At 39.4% G+C, this 17983-nt stretch overlaps 1 protein-coding gene across 4 annotated transcripts in view; it reads left to right on the top strand.

Moving 5' to 3' along the window:
- The window catches only part of FKBP15 (FKBP prolyl isomerase family member 15), a 54882-nt gene that overhangs the window by 3743 nt on the left and 33156 nt on the right, over positions 1–17983 (top strand). For all 4 annotated transcript variants that reach the window (XM_059411024.1, XM_059411025.1, XM_059411027.1 and 1 more), the window contains exons 2-8: positions 5349–5464; positions 10699–10783; positions 11248–11317; positions 13563–13637; positions 13967–14065; positions 15668–15817; positions 16883–16951. In XM_059411024.1, coding sequence (XP_059267007.1) covers positions 5349–5464; positions 10699–10783; positions 11248–11317; positions 13563–13637; positions 13967–14065; positions 15668–15817; positions 16883–16951 — 664 coding nt within the window. The remainder of the gene's footprint in view (positions 1–5348; positions 5465–10698; positions 10784–11247; positions 11318–13562; positions 13638–13966; positions 14066–15667; positions 15818–16882; positions 16952–17983) is intronic.

Here is a 17983-nt window from a genome sequence, read left to right on the forward strand (position 1 = left end):
TGGCTCTTTTCCTACCATCATGACTTTGAAGTGAAGAAATAACGTGAATGTGCTAAATGTATGGCACTTCATTTCAGCTAATAGCATTTTATAGTTGCAGGTCAATTGTGCATTGATTGATCATGCCATCTCCCTTAGAGGAGTAATCTGAGTCCAAGGGACATTTCAAGGTAATAGGATATGTGCACATGTATATAAAACATGTACTGTGTCCTTACTCTGTGCCAGGTACCATGCCAAGTAATAAATACATATTATCATATTTACTTTTCCCTACCCATTTATTAGGTAGTTTTTACTATCATACCCATTTTGTACATGGGAAATTAAGAGTCAGAGAGGTAAGTTGTTCAGAGTCACACAGCTAAAAAATGAAAGAGCCTGGATTTGAAATCAGGCAAGCAGATTTCCGCTACATTGCCATGTGCCCATTATTATTATTGTAGAAGTAGATGTTTGATGTCATAGTTTACAAAAGAAATACTTTAACAGCAAAAAGAATGCCTGTTTCTTAAAAATACATGAATATAGTATAACTTCTATGTTTTACCTTTTATTTATTTATTTTAAAAGATTATTTATTTTACAGAGAGAAAGAGAGCACGGACAGGGGGAGTGGCAGGGAGAGGGAGAAGCAGGCCTCCCACTGAACGGGGAACCTGACCTGGGGTTTGATCCCAGGACGCTGGGATCATGACCTGAGCCAAAGGCAGATGCCTAACTGACTGAGCCACCCAGGTGCCCCTGTGTTACCGTTTTTGATGAGAAAAGAAAAGGAGTATAAAGCTAAGTTTAGGTAAAGACTTTGGCAACTAAATGTATTGGCTAACATTTTTTTTAAATGAATTAATGCCATAATAACTTGTCCTGTGAATTATAAACATAGAGACTCAAGTCCAGAGTTGGCAAGCCCGTTCTTGGTAACATAGAGAAATATGTGCATTTGAGAATACTTTAGAAATGGGAAAAATAATAATTTACAAGAAACTTAACGCCCGTAAGTCTATAGAGTTCATTTAAAAATATTAATAGAAAATATCATGGAAGGTACCTGGGTGACTGAGTCAGCTAAGCATCTACCTTCGGCTCAGGTACTGAGTCCCACCTCAGACTCCCTGCTCAGTGGGAACCTCCTTCTCCTTCTTCCTTTGTCCGCTCCCTTTTCATGTACACCCACATGTGTGTGCGCTCTCTCTCTCTCTCTCTCAAAAATAAACAAATAAATCTTAAAAGAAAAAAAAAAAAAGAAAGAAAGGAAAGCGAAAGGATCTGAAAGATAATTGGATTGACCTGACTTTTGGATTGATTTTGCAGTCATCACTGGCTGGCCTTTAGAGCATCTATGGAAACATAGTTTACATATGACATTGATTTTTCCCTTAAAAAAAAATAGCAAAATGAAAACAGCAAATCCAAGATCCATATCCATACTGAAACTAACAAAGACATTCTTTCCTTATCAATGATCTTCGCATAAATTAGTATATCTTAACTAAGTTAGATTCTAAATTTTGTAAATTTTTCACTGTGCTAAAGGCATTGCCCAACTCTCCCAGAATCATCTTCTTATTTTTTAAAATTTTTTTCTAAAGATTTTATTTATTTGACAGAGCGAGGTATCACAAATAGGCAGAGAGGCAGGCAGAGAGAGCATGGGGGAAGCAGGCTCCTTGCCAAGCAGAGAGCCCGATGTGGGGTTTGATGGTTTGATCCCAGGACCCTGAGATAATGTCCTGAGCCGAAGTCTTAACCCACTAAGCCACCTAGGCACCCCTTCTTATTTTTTAAAAAATATTTATTTATCTGAGAGAGAGAGAGAGAGATCATGAGCAGGGAGGAGGGGTAGAGGGAAAAACAGACTCGCTGCCAAGCAGGGAACCTGGTATGGGACTTGATCCCAGGGCCCTGGGATCATGACCTACCAAAGGCAGACGCTTAACCAACTGAGCCACCCAAGTGTCAGAATCTTATTCTTTTAGGGAATCTGCCCAGGCCTCGGTTAAAGGAGAGATCTTGGTTTCCTCTTAATTTTATTAGCATTTACTCAGTCTTATATAGGACAGCACTACTCTCTACACTTGCAATCTCACTTAGCCTCTTAGTCCTTTAGGGGAGGCATTGTTGACCCTATGTACAGGAAACTTAAAGGAAATTTATAAAACGCTACCTTGAGAAAACAGGGTAATAGTTTCAAATCATATTCAATTTATTTTGCAAAATGTCAGTATGTATTATTATACATTAAAATTATTCGGGGGGAACAGGCCTCCAAAAGTTATGAAGTTTCAGTATGTTTTTAAAGGTGTTTTTTGTTTTTTGTCTTTTGTTTTTTAAAGTAATCTCTGTGCCCATCATGGGGTTTGAACTCACAACCCCGAGATCAAGAGTTGCAATGCTTTCCTGACTGAGCTATACAGGCACCCCTCAATATTTACATTACCTAAACCAAAGATGCCTTTGAAGAAGAGGTGCTCAGAGCTAGACTAGACTTTGAGTTCATTTATTGCGCTTGTTATATACCAGATGCTAGGCACAATATAGTCAAGTGATGATTATAAATCAATTATCATGTTACATAATAACTGATTGAAAAACTTGTATTAATCTATATGGAGTACAATTCCATACAACAGGTACTTATTATATATCTTATGTTACAGTTTGCGATTATTTGTTGTGTAATACTTAATATTCTTGTTAGAGTATATAAGCTCCTTGAAAATAGAACTCAGCTTTGCTCATCTATATATACTCAGCATTTAGCACAGTGTCGGTACGTATTTCTAGAGCAAATGAAGTAGACTCCTGTGGGAGGCCTTAAGAAGATCATCTAACCCAGACTTTGAGATGAGGGACAACTTCCAGGGGAGAAAAGGAACAGGAAGGATGTTTCAGGCAGAGGGAGCAGGATGTCCAAAAAGTTGGAGATTAGAAATATCTTGCCTTATTTGAGAAACTTAAAGTTCATGTAGCACACAGTTGGAGTTGAGAAATGACCGTTAGGAAACTGGGGAAGTATGGAGAGGTGAGGTCTTGAAGGACTTTGTAAAGCTGTCTTGTGGAGTTTGGATTTTTATCTTAGTAATACTGAGGTGTTATTGAGGGTTTTAAGGAGGAAAGAGACTTAAGTTTGCTTTTTAGAAAGTTCACTGTGGATACAGTGTGGAGATTGGTTAAGAAGCAGACAAGACCAGGACAAGGAGATAAATCAGGAGGTTGTCAGAATAATTCTGGTTAGAGAGATATGATGGTGACCTAAACTAGGGAAGTGGCAGTGAGGATGGGAAGAAATGGACAGGTTCAAGAAGTACTGAGCAAGTAAAATCAAGTGGATTCAGGGATTGGTCATGAACACCAGGGTGAGGAGAAAGCACCAGGGTGATGCCCAGATTTCTGTTGTGGTTGTGTATGTTTGTGGAAAAGAGTTAACACAGGAGACGTGACAGCATCCTCTTTAGAAAGTCCTGTTTATGAGGTTGGCACTTGGCTGGCGTATGGGAACTTGACCGGTAAACAGTTCCGCACACTGATGCAAAGCTTTCTGTAAATGGTGTGTGGCTCATTGTGCCTAAACTGTACAAACAATTTACTGAACCTTCTTGTTGGGAGTGTAGAGTTTTGGTTCATGCTAGAGGATTTCTGTGTGACCAACCCCCGATAAAAAACCTGGGGCACTGAGACGCTAATGAGCTTCCTTGGGAGACCGTACTTTATCTTGTTACAGTTCTTTGCTGGAGGAATTAAATGTGTCCAGGGTCACGCTACTGGAAAAGGACTCTTGGATGCTCCCCATTTACTCTGGACTTTGCCCCCATGTGCCTTTTCCCTTTGCTGGTTTTGTGGTATTATTTTGTTGTTGTTGTTGTTGTAATACCTCTTAGCCATGAGTATGATTATATGCTGAGTCCATTGAGTCCTGCTGAATCACTGAACCTGGTGGAGGTCTTGGGGACTCTGATACAAAAAGTATTTGTATCAGAAAGAACACAAGAAAAGAACACAAGAGTGAGTGCAGGTTTTGCTGGGGCAGTGAGAATTGAAAGATAGGAGTTCTAGTGGACATGTTGCATTTGTGTGGCTGGTGGGATATCTGTATTTTCTGACACTCAGGAGCACATTCTGGGTTGGGGATACAGACTTGAACATTATCAGCATTTGGATAGCACTTGATACCAACATAAATGAATTAGATTCCCAAGGGAGAGGGAGAGTGAAATCTAGGAGCATGGGCATTTAAAAGGTTGGGAAAGAGGCATCTTGGTGGCTTAGTTGGTTGAAGGTCCAACTCTTGGTTTCAGCTCAGATCCTCAGATTGTGATCTCAGGGGTCGTGAGAGCAAGCTCCATTCTCAGCAGGAAGTCTGCTTAAAGTTCCTCCCTCCTGCCCTTTCTCTCAAATAAATAAATCTTTAAAAAATGAAAATAAAAGGAAGAGGAGGCCTGGGAGTTAAACAAGGAGCCAGAGACATGGACAAGGGAAGACCATAGGAGAGGGATCACTTTAGCACTTATTGATGTCTTAGGCCAGTCCCTCCCACCCCTGAAAATATCCCCACAGAAGTCAAGGGAAGAGTTTGTTTGAAGAAAAACAAATTAGTTGATAGTGTAAAAAGGTGGGTTGAAGACCAAATAAGATAAGGACTGATAAACTGTGTTTAGTAACAGAGAGGTTGTTGGTGACCTTAACAAGAGCAGTTTCTTTGGGATGGTTGGGGCAGGAGATGCATTGCAGGGGATGGAAAAGAATCGTTCTGACTGTTAGATGCAATGATAGGACCATGTTTGATGGAGTAAATTTGAAGTACAGTTCTATTTCGGTGTAATAAATGAGTAAAAGTGGGAAACTATGACTTGCTAAAGGCAAGAATTTGCAGTTTAAAGAGACCACAGAGAGCGTCTGCTCAATTTACCAATCTCCTCAGTTTATATACACAGAAACTGAGGTCCAAAATAAATGCCTTGACCAAAGTCCTGTGGACGGGCAAGGTCAGCTGATCCTGTTTAGATCAGAAATGCAATCTTTTTTTTTTTTTAATATTTTATTTATTTATTTGGCAGAGAGAGAGAACAAGCAGGGGGACGTGGTAGGCAGAGGAAGAAGTAGGCTCCTTGCTCAGCAGGAACCAACTTGCAGAGCTAGGTCTTAGGACCCTGGAACCATGACCTGAGCCGAAGGCAAATGCTTAACTTACTAGACCACCCAGGCATCCCCAGAAATATAATCTTGATTTCAAAGACACTTTCCAGGTCAAGGAGATGTTTGTTCAGGGTTGGAGGTGAGCAGCTTTTATAATGATTCCAGGTTTGAGATATGTCAAATGAAATGTCATTTTCATTTTCTACTAACAGTGCCAGATTGGCCTCTCTTTTTGGACTGGATCAGGCATCTGCTGGCCATGGGAATGAATTCTTCCAGTACACAGCCCCAAAGCAGCCTAAAAAAGGTCCAGGAGCAGCAGCAACAGGTAAGTGAAGAGGTTAGGATTGGTCCCTAACAGGTTGGTTGGAAGAATAAGCAGGCTTCCAAAAGTGACATGCCAGGTTGTCTATTCTTAAGCAGTCTGACCAAGATCACTGCCAGAGGTGCATTCCTCTCTAAGCTCTGATATCCCAAACTCCAGCACCTAGTATACCTTTTGTTGGAAGCTGGCGGAGGAAGATCTCAGGCAAACAAACTCTTTTGCCCCAGGTGAACAGCACTCTCTAACGCTGCCTGAGGCACTGTCCAGTGTGTTGGCGGGATAGGTTAGATGTATGCTGACAGTGACTTTTTCCCAACTGGACAGTGATGCTTAGTGCTGTATCCCCTTTACTTTTCATCATGATGGGGACACATTGAATGAACATCTGTTGAATGAAAGGAATGAAAGGAACAACTCATATTTCTAAAATGCCTGCTTTCGGTCTGGTCTCAGGTGCTTTACATAGATTGCCTTATTTAGTTTTCTCAGTGGTGTGCTGTGAAATGGGTAAGACTGCCACCGCTTTAGAGGCTGGGAGAGGTTTAGGGACTTGATCAAGGTCATACAGCAGTAAGTGACATAGTTGAAATTTGAACCCTGACCTGACTCACCCCACAGCTCTTGGCTCTGCACTTTGCAGTCTTTGTGTAAGAACCTGAAGAGGAGTAGGGGACTGATAGAAATAGTCCTGAGCAGAACAGATAGTAAGGGACGTTAAATCGTTGAATGAAGATCAAAGTATTGAGTGCCTTCTACATGTTGGGCACAATGCTGGCACTGAGGATATTGTTAGATTATTGAGAGTTGAAGAGTTGTAACAGATATCATATGGCCTATAAGCCTAAAATATTTACTCTTTGTCCCTGTACAGAAAATGTTTACTGACCTCTGCTCTAAATCTTACCTGTCACTTTTGGCAACTTTGCTATATAGATTGCTGGTCCTGTTCTCTAAGCCATGACTGGGCTAGATTTCTAGTAGGCTCTGCCTTTACATTTCCCCTGGCACAGCTTTTTAGCAGCAGTGTGTTTCTGACTCAGTTTAAAGTGGTTGAGTTAATGGATGTGGATAAAAGTAAACAACCTCAGTCCCCAGCCAATGAGGTAACTTGATTTTGTTTTAATCGGAAAACAACTGTGAGTTAATTATACTTTTAAAGGGGAATTACAGAGGCATTTCAACTTAAAAATTACTGATACAGTCTTATGTAGGCATTTACAAAGAAAAAATATAGTAGCAAGATAGGAGATCTCTGTTCAAGGGATATCTGTGTAAGAAGTCTTTGTGGGGAAAGTGGCTGCAGCATAAGTCTTGAGTCTCTTCAGATCTCAATATAAAAATAGAGCAGATATAAAAGACAAGCCTATGGATAATATTTACAATAATCCAGTTGAAAAGCTATCTTCTTGAATATCCCAAAATACAAACAGTTCTGGGCAAACCACCAACAGCTCCAAGGCTTGTGTGGTATCAGTTATTTGCATGAGAGAAAACAGGGTAGCAATGAGATATCTAAATCTGAGCATGGAAGAACCCCAAAACAGCCACCAGATGTTGGCAGAAAATTTGGCATGTGAAGCTGAAATCAGAAAGTGTTTTACCCACTCTTGTTGTGGGTAGGTATAAGGGGTTAATAATGGGGACTGAAAGAACTGCAGCAGTCTACCTTAAAGTAGGCTCCATGCCCAAGGTAGGGCTTGAACTCATGACCCTGAGATGAAGAGTCACATGCTGTACCAGTTGAGCCATAGGCACCCCGCTCCTATGAACTTTTGAAACTCATCCTCCAGGGTGACCTTCCTGGACAGGTCCACACACTGAGAAGAACCAGCTGGGAATAGGATTAAAATTGAGGAGGATAGGGATATAATAGAAGTGAAGGAGAAAAAATACATTTAAAAATAGGGATAGAAATAGAATCAGGAAGTCTCAGGGGGAAGCCACCATATTTTTGAGCTCTATTCAAAGGCAACAGAAGAGGGAGCTCTATGAAGTTAAGAAAGCCACCTTGAACCCTCCTTCCTTCTAAAAGTTGAGAAAAGCAAATTTTGCATTAAAATGAGCAGTAGGAACTTACCAGAATCCAACTCCATGTCAAGTTATAAGAACAGAGAGAGCAAAAAACAGAATAATATCCTTACAGTGAGAGCTCTATTCTGTGAGAATGTTTCTTACTGAATAGATCAAAAACTACAACTACCTGTTAACATTAGGAAAATAATATAAGACATGAAATGAGAACATAAATGAAGTTAGAAAAATCTCAGAAGTGACAAGACTCAGGAAAGAATTAGAGATATAAGAAAAATTTTAGAAATGAAGGCTAAACTAGAAGGAACATAAGAATGAATAAAAACAGCAGATTATACCTGAAGAGAAATAGAAGTTTAACAGGAGGAAATTGTTAAAAAATAAAAAATTTGAGAGAAAAAAGTGTTCCAAAAGGAAGTGTAACAAATATTAAGGATGGCAAAGAAGATTCAACACATGGAGTGTGTGTGGGTGGGGGAGGGGATGCACGCATGCACAGATACCAGGAAAAAACAAAAGGAAGGGGAAAAGAACAGACATGAAGAACTGTAATTCAAGAAAACTTTACTAAAAAAAAGAAAGATAGATAATAGATAGACAGATTTGTAAATACATATTAAAAGAAGTCCTTGTCGGTGGGGAATTCAGAATTTGTAATACTGATTTCGGAGAGGAAAGACAGCTAAGCCAATGAAAAGATCCCATGATTGTGGGCATCTGACTTACCCTTCTAGCAAATCCATGATTACCTTTCTAGCAGATTCCGTTTCCAGGGTATCAGATAGCAGAGGAGAGCATATTGGGAGAAGCAGAACTAACTTGAAGGAGGATGCTACGCTGACCTTGAGGAGACAGTATTTTTTCCTCAGTGTTTCACACCTGTCCTGATAACCAGCCTCTGGCCTTAGTCTTTTTTCCCTTAAAGCTAGCTTATCAGAAGAAAAGTTTTATTGTCATGTGACATACAACTGGGCAGTACAGGTTGAATTGACAACTATGTTACTGGTTTTTATAAAATAATAAGGAAAATATGAAGACAAGACTGGGACAGTAACCAAACAACATAAGTGGGTAATTCATCAAAACAAAACAAATCGAAACAAAAGGACCAGTACAAATCTTTAGAAAATGTTAAATCTCCGCTTCACTCTAATCAATAAATGCAAATGAAAACAACAGTGACATGGCATTTCCCTTTTCTCTACTGCCTCTCTTTTCTTGGTAAAAATTTAAAAAGTTAGTCTCCTGTTGTAGGCAGGCATGCAAAGCTGACATATTCACGCTGCCCATGGGGCTATAAACAGGTGCGACATTTCTCAAGGGCATTTGGGCAGGATTAACAAAACCTTAAAATGTTTTACACTCCTTCACCCCATAATTCCAGTTTTAAGAGTTTATTTCAAGAAAGTAATTAGAGCTACATACAAAAATGTGTTTTTAGGAAGTTCACCACAGCATTGTTTATAATAGAGGAAAATTAGAAACAGTCCAAAGAAATGTCAAATAATAGGACATTGGATAAATTCTGGCCAAGTAATAATACAGTATTCTATATAACCACCAAAAAGCATTTTTAAGGTTATTGTATTTTGTCTTGGAGACTGTTTTAAAAGAACTACTAGAACTAAATAAGAAAAGGAGGTTGTGAAATTATATCATAAATTTTGTTTGAAAATGTAAGAAAAAAGCCGTGAAGTATTGATAAAGGACCAGGAATAAATACATCAAATTATTAACATTTATTTTTAATTGGTGAGACTACAGGTCATTTTTATTTTCTTTATCCATTTCTGCATTTGCTAAGTTTTGCATATTATAGAGTACGTGTAGTCCATAATCAGAATAAAGATGTGTCAGTATTGTTAAAAAACAAAATTCAACCGTGTAAATTTTAAAGTTCTCATTAGCTTTATCAGTGACTCATGAATTGGGCAGCATTCCATCTAGCAGATAGAAAGGAGCTCTGAGGAGTTGTAGCTTTATCAGTGACTCATGAATTGGGCAGCATCCCATCTAGCAGATAGAAAGGAGCTCTGAGGAGTTGAACAAAATGACTTTTATAGGCAGAAGGAGCAAGAACAAGGAAGTTACAGTAGGCAAAAAAGCAAGATGCTTATGGAAAGATTACTTTCCTGCAGGGGATAGCAGGGGTCTGTCATGCAGATGACCTAACTAGTACTGAGCAGGGAGTTCCTGATTGACTAGTTTCAGATTCCTCTTGGTTTCCTTGTCTGTGCTGGTGTTCTCACTACACTTCCACCAACATACTATGTGGTGAATATAAATATGCAGTTTTCTCCAAATACCCGGTTTTATTATTTTTTTTTTAAGATTTTATTTATTCATTCAATGCAGAGAGAGAGATCACAAGTAGGCAGAGAGGCAGGCAGAGAGAGAGGAGGAAGCAGGCTCCCTGCTGTGCAGTTCCCTATGCGGGGGCTTGATCCCAGGACCCTGAGATTATGAGATTATGACCTGATCCACGCAGGCGCCCCTAAATACCCAGTTTTAAACCATTAGTCTTTGGGGCGCCTGGGTGGCTCAGTGGGTTAAAGCCTCTGCTTTCGGCTAGGGTCATGATCCCAGGGTCCTGGAATCGAGCCCACATCGGGCTCTCTTCTCAGCAGGGAGTCTGCTTCCTCCTCTCTCCTCTTTCCCTGCCTGCCTCTCTGCCTACTTGTGATCTCTGTCTATCAAATAAATAAAATCTTAAAAAAAAAAAACTATTAGTCTTCCCCCTAATCACTGGAAAAGTGAAGTTATGGATATGATCTGAGTATCATCATTAATTTTCTAGCTTGAAATAAGGGAAGGGGAAGTAATTTTATTTATATTAGAGCTGGCCAAATATTGGAATAAGAAAAGAATGTAGATGGAATATGACTTTGCTTTCTGGCAGGGCCTCTCATCCAGCCCCGAGACTTGTTTGGAGTGGAACCGGTGTTGGATTCTAGTCCTAGGGTTGCTGCTATCATGTGTCATCACAGTCGGGTGCATAGAGCCTCCGTGTCATCATCCCCAGATGAGGTCATACATCAACATCATCCCCAGATGATGTTCTGTGGGTCAGATAAGGATAATGGCCATGAATACATTGTCCCACCTAACTGTAAGATGTAAGGGAGAATTCTGAAGCTGCTTCAGTGGTGAAAAGTCTGTTTTAAGAAAGACATGAATGACATCTTTGTTTTCTTCTTCATCTCCAGGAAATCTGGCGCCAGCAAAAGCAGCGCTCCCTCCAGCAGGTACCTTCACCGTATTAGTTGCAGCAGCAGTTCACGCGTATCGATAGTAAGTAGCCGAGAAGGAATGCTTTCTGAAGTTGGGTGTGGGATGCGGGGTTAAGCTCCTGTCTTTTCTCAGTAAGTCTCCGTTGGTAGCCAAAGGAGCTACACAGTTAGGCTGCACAGTCCTTCCATAGGGAGAGGATCAGTCGTGCTTTTTAACATTTCAGTTAAGAGAATTCTGCACACTTTGAAGAGCTGTTGTCTTGTATACTCTCTCTAGGAAGTGCTTGTACCCTCGACGCCTGCTTTCTTAAGTGCTCATTCCACTGAGATATTATGAATAGATATTTAGAGGGTAAAGAAGTATAAGAGCTTTAAATTATAAACTGTTCACCTCTGTTATAAACACCTCTGTCCTTTTCTTGAGGCTGAATGACTAGATTCCCCACTTCTGTGTGGCAGAAGACAAAGCTGATTCTACTTAGTTTAAAGAAGTATTAATACCTATTATTTTTCTTGGTTTTGTAGCACAAACGGCCAGTATGTAAAGCAGGGCAAGTTTGGTGCTGCAGTCCTGGGGAATCACACGGCCAGAGAGGTGAGAATGCCCCCTGTGTCTCGTGTACGTTCAGGTGTCCCAGATCATACTGATAAGCTAGTTTTTACTTGGACTCGCCCAGTGTCTCTTGTGTCAGAGGATTAGAATGATTGTTCATGTTGATTGTGAATTTTTAATACGAGGTACATAAGACATTTATAGTCACATCTTGCTTACTACTGTGCATTAAAACAAATTCAACCATGGAAAATCTTTTAAGTTTGACCTTTGTGATATGATACTAAAGAGTTTGGGGAGTTGTAGAGTAAACCATTTACCAAGGACATCCCTTTTTTAGGTAATGAAAAACACTTACTGTTCTACTTAGAGTATTCTGTCTTTATGGCTGAATCAATGACTGTGTTTAGCCTTTGAAAGTTTGACAGTGAGGTGGGCAGTGGATCACACAGCATACTGTTGGTTTGGGTCAGAAAGAAATGTGGCTAGAAGCCCCAATGCTTGATTTCCTTATGTGGCTTGTATCTAGCTAGCTTCAAATTCTGCTCCAGAATGTGTTTTTGTTTTTGTTTTGAATATTTAATTTATTTATTCATGAGAGAGAGAGAGAGAGAGAGGGAAGAAGCAGACTCCCTGCTGAGTGGAGAGCCCAATGCGGGACTCAATCCCAGAACCTGGGATCATGACCTGAGCCATAGGCAGTTGCTTAACGACTGAGCCACCCAGGTACCCCTGCTCCAGAATGTTTTAAACATTGTTGAGAGAAGCATAAGAAATTCTGGCATTTCAAAGGTTCAGTGAACTAAGAGCCATGCTCCTAAGACACTCTGAGACACGGATAAGATGACCTGTTCAGGGTAACTAACGTAATGGACAACACTCTTTTGTATTAAAAGCAAACAAACAAAAAAGCTAACTGTGGAAATTTGGAAACATATAAAAATTGTGGGATTCAAGGGGTGCCTGGGTGGCTCCGGTCATGATCCCAGGGTCCTGAGATTGAGCCCCGCATCAGGCTCTCTGCTCAGCAGGGAGCCTGCTTCCTCCTCTTTCTCTGCCTGCTTCTCTGCCTACTTGTGATCTCTGTCTGTCAAATAAATAAATAAAATCTTAAAAAAAAAAATTGTGGGACTTGAATAATGAACTCCCAGAAACCCATTCTTGGGCTCTAAGAGTTATTAATCTTATTTCATCTAAATTCTAGTCTGTCTTCCTTCTTCTGCTCAGATTATTTTGACTGTATCTCCAGCATACAATATGTAAATACTTCAGTGTATATCCCAAGGATTTTTTTTCCTAACATAACCATTATGTAATTATCACCTTAAAAAACCGCATTTTTTTTTATCTCATTCACTGCCAGCTAGTGTTCAGATTTACCTGATTGTCTCCTTTTTTTTTTTTTTTTAACAGTCTAATAAGGTCTATACATTGTAATTGGTTGCCATGTCCCTTAAATCTTTCATTCTCCCATCCAGAGGTAAATAATGTCTAGTTGTCCCTGATTTTGTCACATAGTAGCCACCCGTGATTATTATCTGGATATATTAATTCATTAGGAGTTGCCATTTGGATTTTAAAAATCTGGTATCAGGACTTCACCACCCTTCACCACGTAAGAGGTAGTAGGTGGTGGCAGGCAGCAGTTCCCACTGCAACAATTATAAAAAAGATAAATTGCAAAAATTATATTTTTAAGCTCACTGGAGAGCTGTGGACACGATGAGGACTAGATGAACTAAAATTTCAGAGGGAAAAGCCATTGAGCTATTTCCTTCCCTTGGTTCTTTCACTGATACGATGCCTAGGAGGGGACTAAGAAGCAGATATGGCCCAATGAAAGAAGCTACTGGTCAAAAGAGATGCCGACAAAAACTAGAGGAGCTCTAAGCCCAAGATTGGTTTTTGCCCGTGGGACATTCGCAGAGTTCTGGGAAACCACTTTTTTGTGGTTTTAATGTACCTTATGACTAATGATGTTGAGCATCTTTTCATGTATGTGTTGGCCGTTTGTAGATCTCTTGTCACCCTCATACCAGTGAAAACACCAACAAAATAATTGCTAATTACGGTAAAGAAGTAAGTAAGGCCAAGATGAGAGGAGATGAAAATGGATAGTCAGAAGATAGAATTTAAAACCTAAGCTTTAAGGGATCAAGTGAGTTTTGAGTTTTATGCCTCTTGGAAGCATAACCCCTGACATCTTACTGCTGATTTTCTAATTCCTTTTAACTTTAGTTTTGTTTTGTTTTTTTTCCCCGCCCCGGCCCACCTTTATTGAGTACAGTATAAGATTCTTCTTTATATCAGTCAACAGCAGTCAGTTACTGTTGCCAGGATTCATCTGAACTTTGAGCTAATGGTAAGACTTCCCACGTTGGAATCATCAGCTCCTTTGGGATGGGTTTATAGGAGAGATTGGTCTGTGTGTACCTGGTGGGAATTAAATCTACTGCTTCTGGCTCTAGACATCAGAGTGGATCTCTTAACAGAGCCTCTCAAAAAGGTCTCTTGGAAGCATTCTGGGAAATGAACCAAAGGATGGTTGTTGGAGGGTGGGAGGGAAGGAGGAAATTTCCTGTATCTCTCTGGCTCTTCCTGAATCAGGGCCCTTCTCTTTGAGTTTAAGCAGTCAGATTTTTGTGCTCTGCTGATGTCATTGAGTTACCCCAACATTTCTCCTTTCCCCAGGTTCGGCCCAATAACTATAGCACCTTTTATGATGACCAGAGACAAAACTGGTCCATCATGTTTGAGTCCGAAAAGGCTGCTGTGGAGTTCAATAAACAGGTAATACTGACTTATTCTTCCTGTGAAAGGCCTGGATTTCCCTTGATTTTAGGAAACTGTATGGAAAATTCACAACCTGCTTTGTTTTGTTAGAGACAAGCATTAAAAGCCCACTAAATCTGTCACTTGAGCTAATTATATTTCAAGGAAATAATAGGAATACTTACTGAAATTGCTTAAAAATGAGACTTTAAGAGAAAAAAGGCTTAAACAGACTTCTTTAAAACACTTTCCACTTCATAAATTATTTTAAGGAATAAATAAAACTATCTTTTAAAAAGTGTTTTAAAAGAATTTTTATAAAGTTAAATGATCCTTACAGAACATTTAGAAAAGCATTTTTTACAAAAATCACTTGAAATCTTACTGCTCGAGGTAACCACTATTAATATGTTTCCTTTTTTTTTTATGTGTAGTGTACATAAGTAGGTATACCCCTTTAAGAGTTCAATATCTTGCTATATATATTTTAATGATGTTTATGTCTTTCCCCACCACATGAAAAATTACTTGGAAACATTTTGAAAGTTGCATAGTGTAAATGCTCCTTAATTTATTTAACTTTTCCCTTGCTTTTAGACATTTAGATTGCTTTCTGTCTGAAATAAATACTATAGCAAGCATTGTTGTGTATAATTCCGTGCCCTTTTTTTTCCCCCTTTGATCATTTCCTTGGGCTAAATTTCTAGAAGTGGAAGGTTGGGTCAGAGAGTCCAAATATTTCTTGGTTCTGTAGACAGTTTGGCATACTGCTTTTCAGAAAGATAATGCTATTTCACGTTCCTCTTTTCTCTCACTATACCTTTTCTAACATTTAGAATTATTATTATTATTTTTTTAGTCTTATTTGCTTGGTAAAAAATGACATCTCATTGTTTTAGGTAGCATTTATTTGATTACAATAATAAAACTTTTCTTTTAAGATGAGTAGCAAATTTGTAATGTAGACCATGTTAAAAAATTGACAGTAAAGTAAGACTTCATGAAGATGTGTTTAACTCTTGTCCAAGATTTGTGCTAAGATGATCTAAGTCTGTAGGTGGTGGACATGCAAATCTGGGAATGTAGCGTGGTTTTATAAAGGGCCTTTTATTTCTAGTTTATTGTCTTTAGAAATGACTTCTGAAATTGTTCTAGAAGTTCTCCTTTCTTTCATGGGTTCCCAAACAATGAAAGGTAAAATCCTTAAAGTCATGCTAGCTAATGGTTGTTGCCAGGCACTGGTTATTTGCCAGGCACTGAGCCAAGGACTCTGTATTTGCTCAATCTTCATAACTACCCAAGTAAATATGCAGAGTTTTTAATCTCCATTTTACAAAATACCTATATGAAATAAGGTTCACAGAAGTTAAGTTATTTGGCCGAGGTCACAAGTTAATAAGTGGCAGTGCCCAGATCTATACCCAGACAATCTGACTCCAAAGCCTTACTGTTAGGCACTTTGATTCCTGGCAAGATTGTTGACTTTGGATTGGCTTACTTCTAAACATGTAATCAGTTTTGTTAGTGGATACCACTGTTTAGAAAAGAGCATTAGCAACAATGGAGGGAATATTTACTGAGCTTGAACTAAGTTAATGCTGCTGTGATTTCATCTCGCAGGTGTGCATTGCCAAGTGCAACAGCAGCCCCTCCCTAGATGCAGTGCTCTCCCAGGACCTCATTGTAGCAGAAGGCCCTGCTGTAGATGTTGGAGATTCTTTGGAAGTGGCCTATACAAGCTGGCTCTTACAGAATCATGTGCTGGGCCAGGTAAGGAAATGCAGCCTGCAAGTTCATTTGTAATTGAAATAGCACGAGGACTAACGTAAGGTGTTACTACTGTGAATTGCTTCTGTTGGCAAATAGAAATCTTTTAGGAACCCTGCTTTGACTGCTTTTGGGGCATAGTCATCAAATGCTGACAGGTGAAATCTGCTCAGTGCTACTTTGTCTCTTCCAATGGAAACCAGTTTCCCAAGTATCATTTTTGGTAATTGTTCATGTGTATATCTTTTTTTTTTTTTTTTAAGATCTTATTTATTTATTTGAGAGAGAGATAGTGAGAGAGAGCATGAGCGGGGAGAAGGTCAGAGATAGAAGCAGACTCCCCGTGGAGCTGGGATCCTGATGCAGGACTTGATCCCAGGACCCCAGGATCATGACCTGAGTTGAAGGCAGTTGGCTAACCAGCTGAGCCACCCAGGCGCCCCTGTTCATGTGTATATCTTGTCCTCCTATATAAATTTTAAACTTAAATTTATTCTTATGGGATTAGGTCTTAAAACTTCTTTTTAGAATTTTCTCACAGTTGTTTATTTTCTGTATAATAGATACTATAAATAGAGTGCACTTTTGTGTTTTATTATCCTTAAGTTCTCAAAAGCAGTATGATATAGAAAGAACTTTAGACCATGAGTCAAAAAAATGTACATTCAGGTCCCAATTTAGCCATGATGTGAGTGAGCCTTTCTCTTCAGGTATTTTAAGAACCTCCCCCATCGGGTGCCTGGGTGGCTCAGTGGGTTAAAGCCTCCGCCTTCGGCTCAGGTCATGATCCCAGGCCCTGCATCGGGCTCTCTGCTCAGCAGGGAGCCTGCTTCCTCTTCTTTCTCTCCCTGCCTCTCTGCCTACTTGTGATCTCTGTCTGTCAAACAAATAAATAAAATCTTAAAAAAAAAAAAAACCCTCTTCACCCCCCAACAGTATTTTGACATTCCTTATTCCAGGAATACTGTGCTAATCTGATATTAATACTGTAGTAATCTGTATTAACTATTACATGGTTACTATTATTTTTAAAATCGACTGACCTTATTTACTTTGATCAAATTGCAGGTTTTGGACTCTACTGCTAATAAAGATAAGCTGCTTCGCCTGAAATTGGGATCAGGCAAAGTCATCAAGGTACTGGCTCGACTGTGTTCTTATATGGCATTATCACTTGTGATTAATTTGTAAAATTTCTAACCTGGGTGTATTTTCTGAGTCTGGTAAGGCTTGGTTAAAAAGTAGGAGGAGAAAATTTTTTACATTACTTAGGAATTTTTACCTATGAGAATATATTGAATCCTTACTCTTTCTTTTTCATTGTGTGACTGTGAGGAAATTATTAAATCTTTTGCATAGCCTAAAAGGGGAAGAGATTAAACTGTTCCTTCTAGAATTGTATCATAATGGGTGACTCTTAGCTGTCTGAGTTGCTTTGAATCAGCACTTCCCAGTCATTTTGGGAAGCAGCTACCACAGAGCAAGAGGAGCACTGGGATTGGAGTCTGAGAGCTTGACTTCATGTTGTGAAGCTTTTCTTTACCAGCTGTGCAAGTGCTTTATAGAATATAGAGTATTTTACACATGTGGGGTATCACTGTGTTAGGACGTGTTGAAGCACTCATTGGAAAAAATCCTCATTGCCATTTTGCATGACAGAAAGATTTTCTTTATAGTTTTATTTATGCCTCCTCATCCCAGAATCTATTGGAGACTGCCTCCTGTAGATCAGAGGGGTGAATGTATAATCTTTAAAGCTACACTGATCTGGTGTTGCATCTTGGCTTAACAGTTTCTCTGATCTTCAGTGAGTTGCTTCACTTCTGTAAGCCTCGGTTTTCTTGCCTGTAAAATGGAGATAATGCTCCTAATGCTTGGAAATAATGCTTAAAAATGAGACTTTAAGAGAAAAAAGGCTTAAACAGACTTCTTTAAAACACTTTCCACTTCATAAATTATTTTAAGGAATAAATAAAACTATCTTTTAAAAAGTGTTTTTTTTTTTTTTTTTTTTAAAGATTTTATTTATTTATTTGTCAGAGAGAGAGAGTGAGAGCAAGCACAGGCAGACAGAGAGGCAGGCAGAGGCAGAGGGAGAAGCAGGCTCCCTGCGGAGCAAGGAGCCCGATGTGGGACTCGATCCCAGGACGCTGGGATCATGACCTGAGA

The sequence above is a fragment of the Mustela nigripes genome, chromosome 9 (assembly GCF_022355385.1).
Source record: "Mustela nigripes isolate SB6536 chromosome 9, MUSNIG.SB6536, whole genome shotgun sequence".
NCBI classification, from domain to species: Eukaryota; Metazoa; Chordata; class Mammalia; order Carnivora; family Mustelidae; genus Mustela; species Mustela nigripes.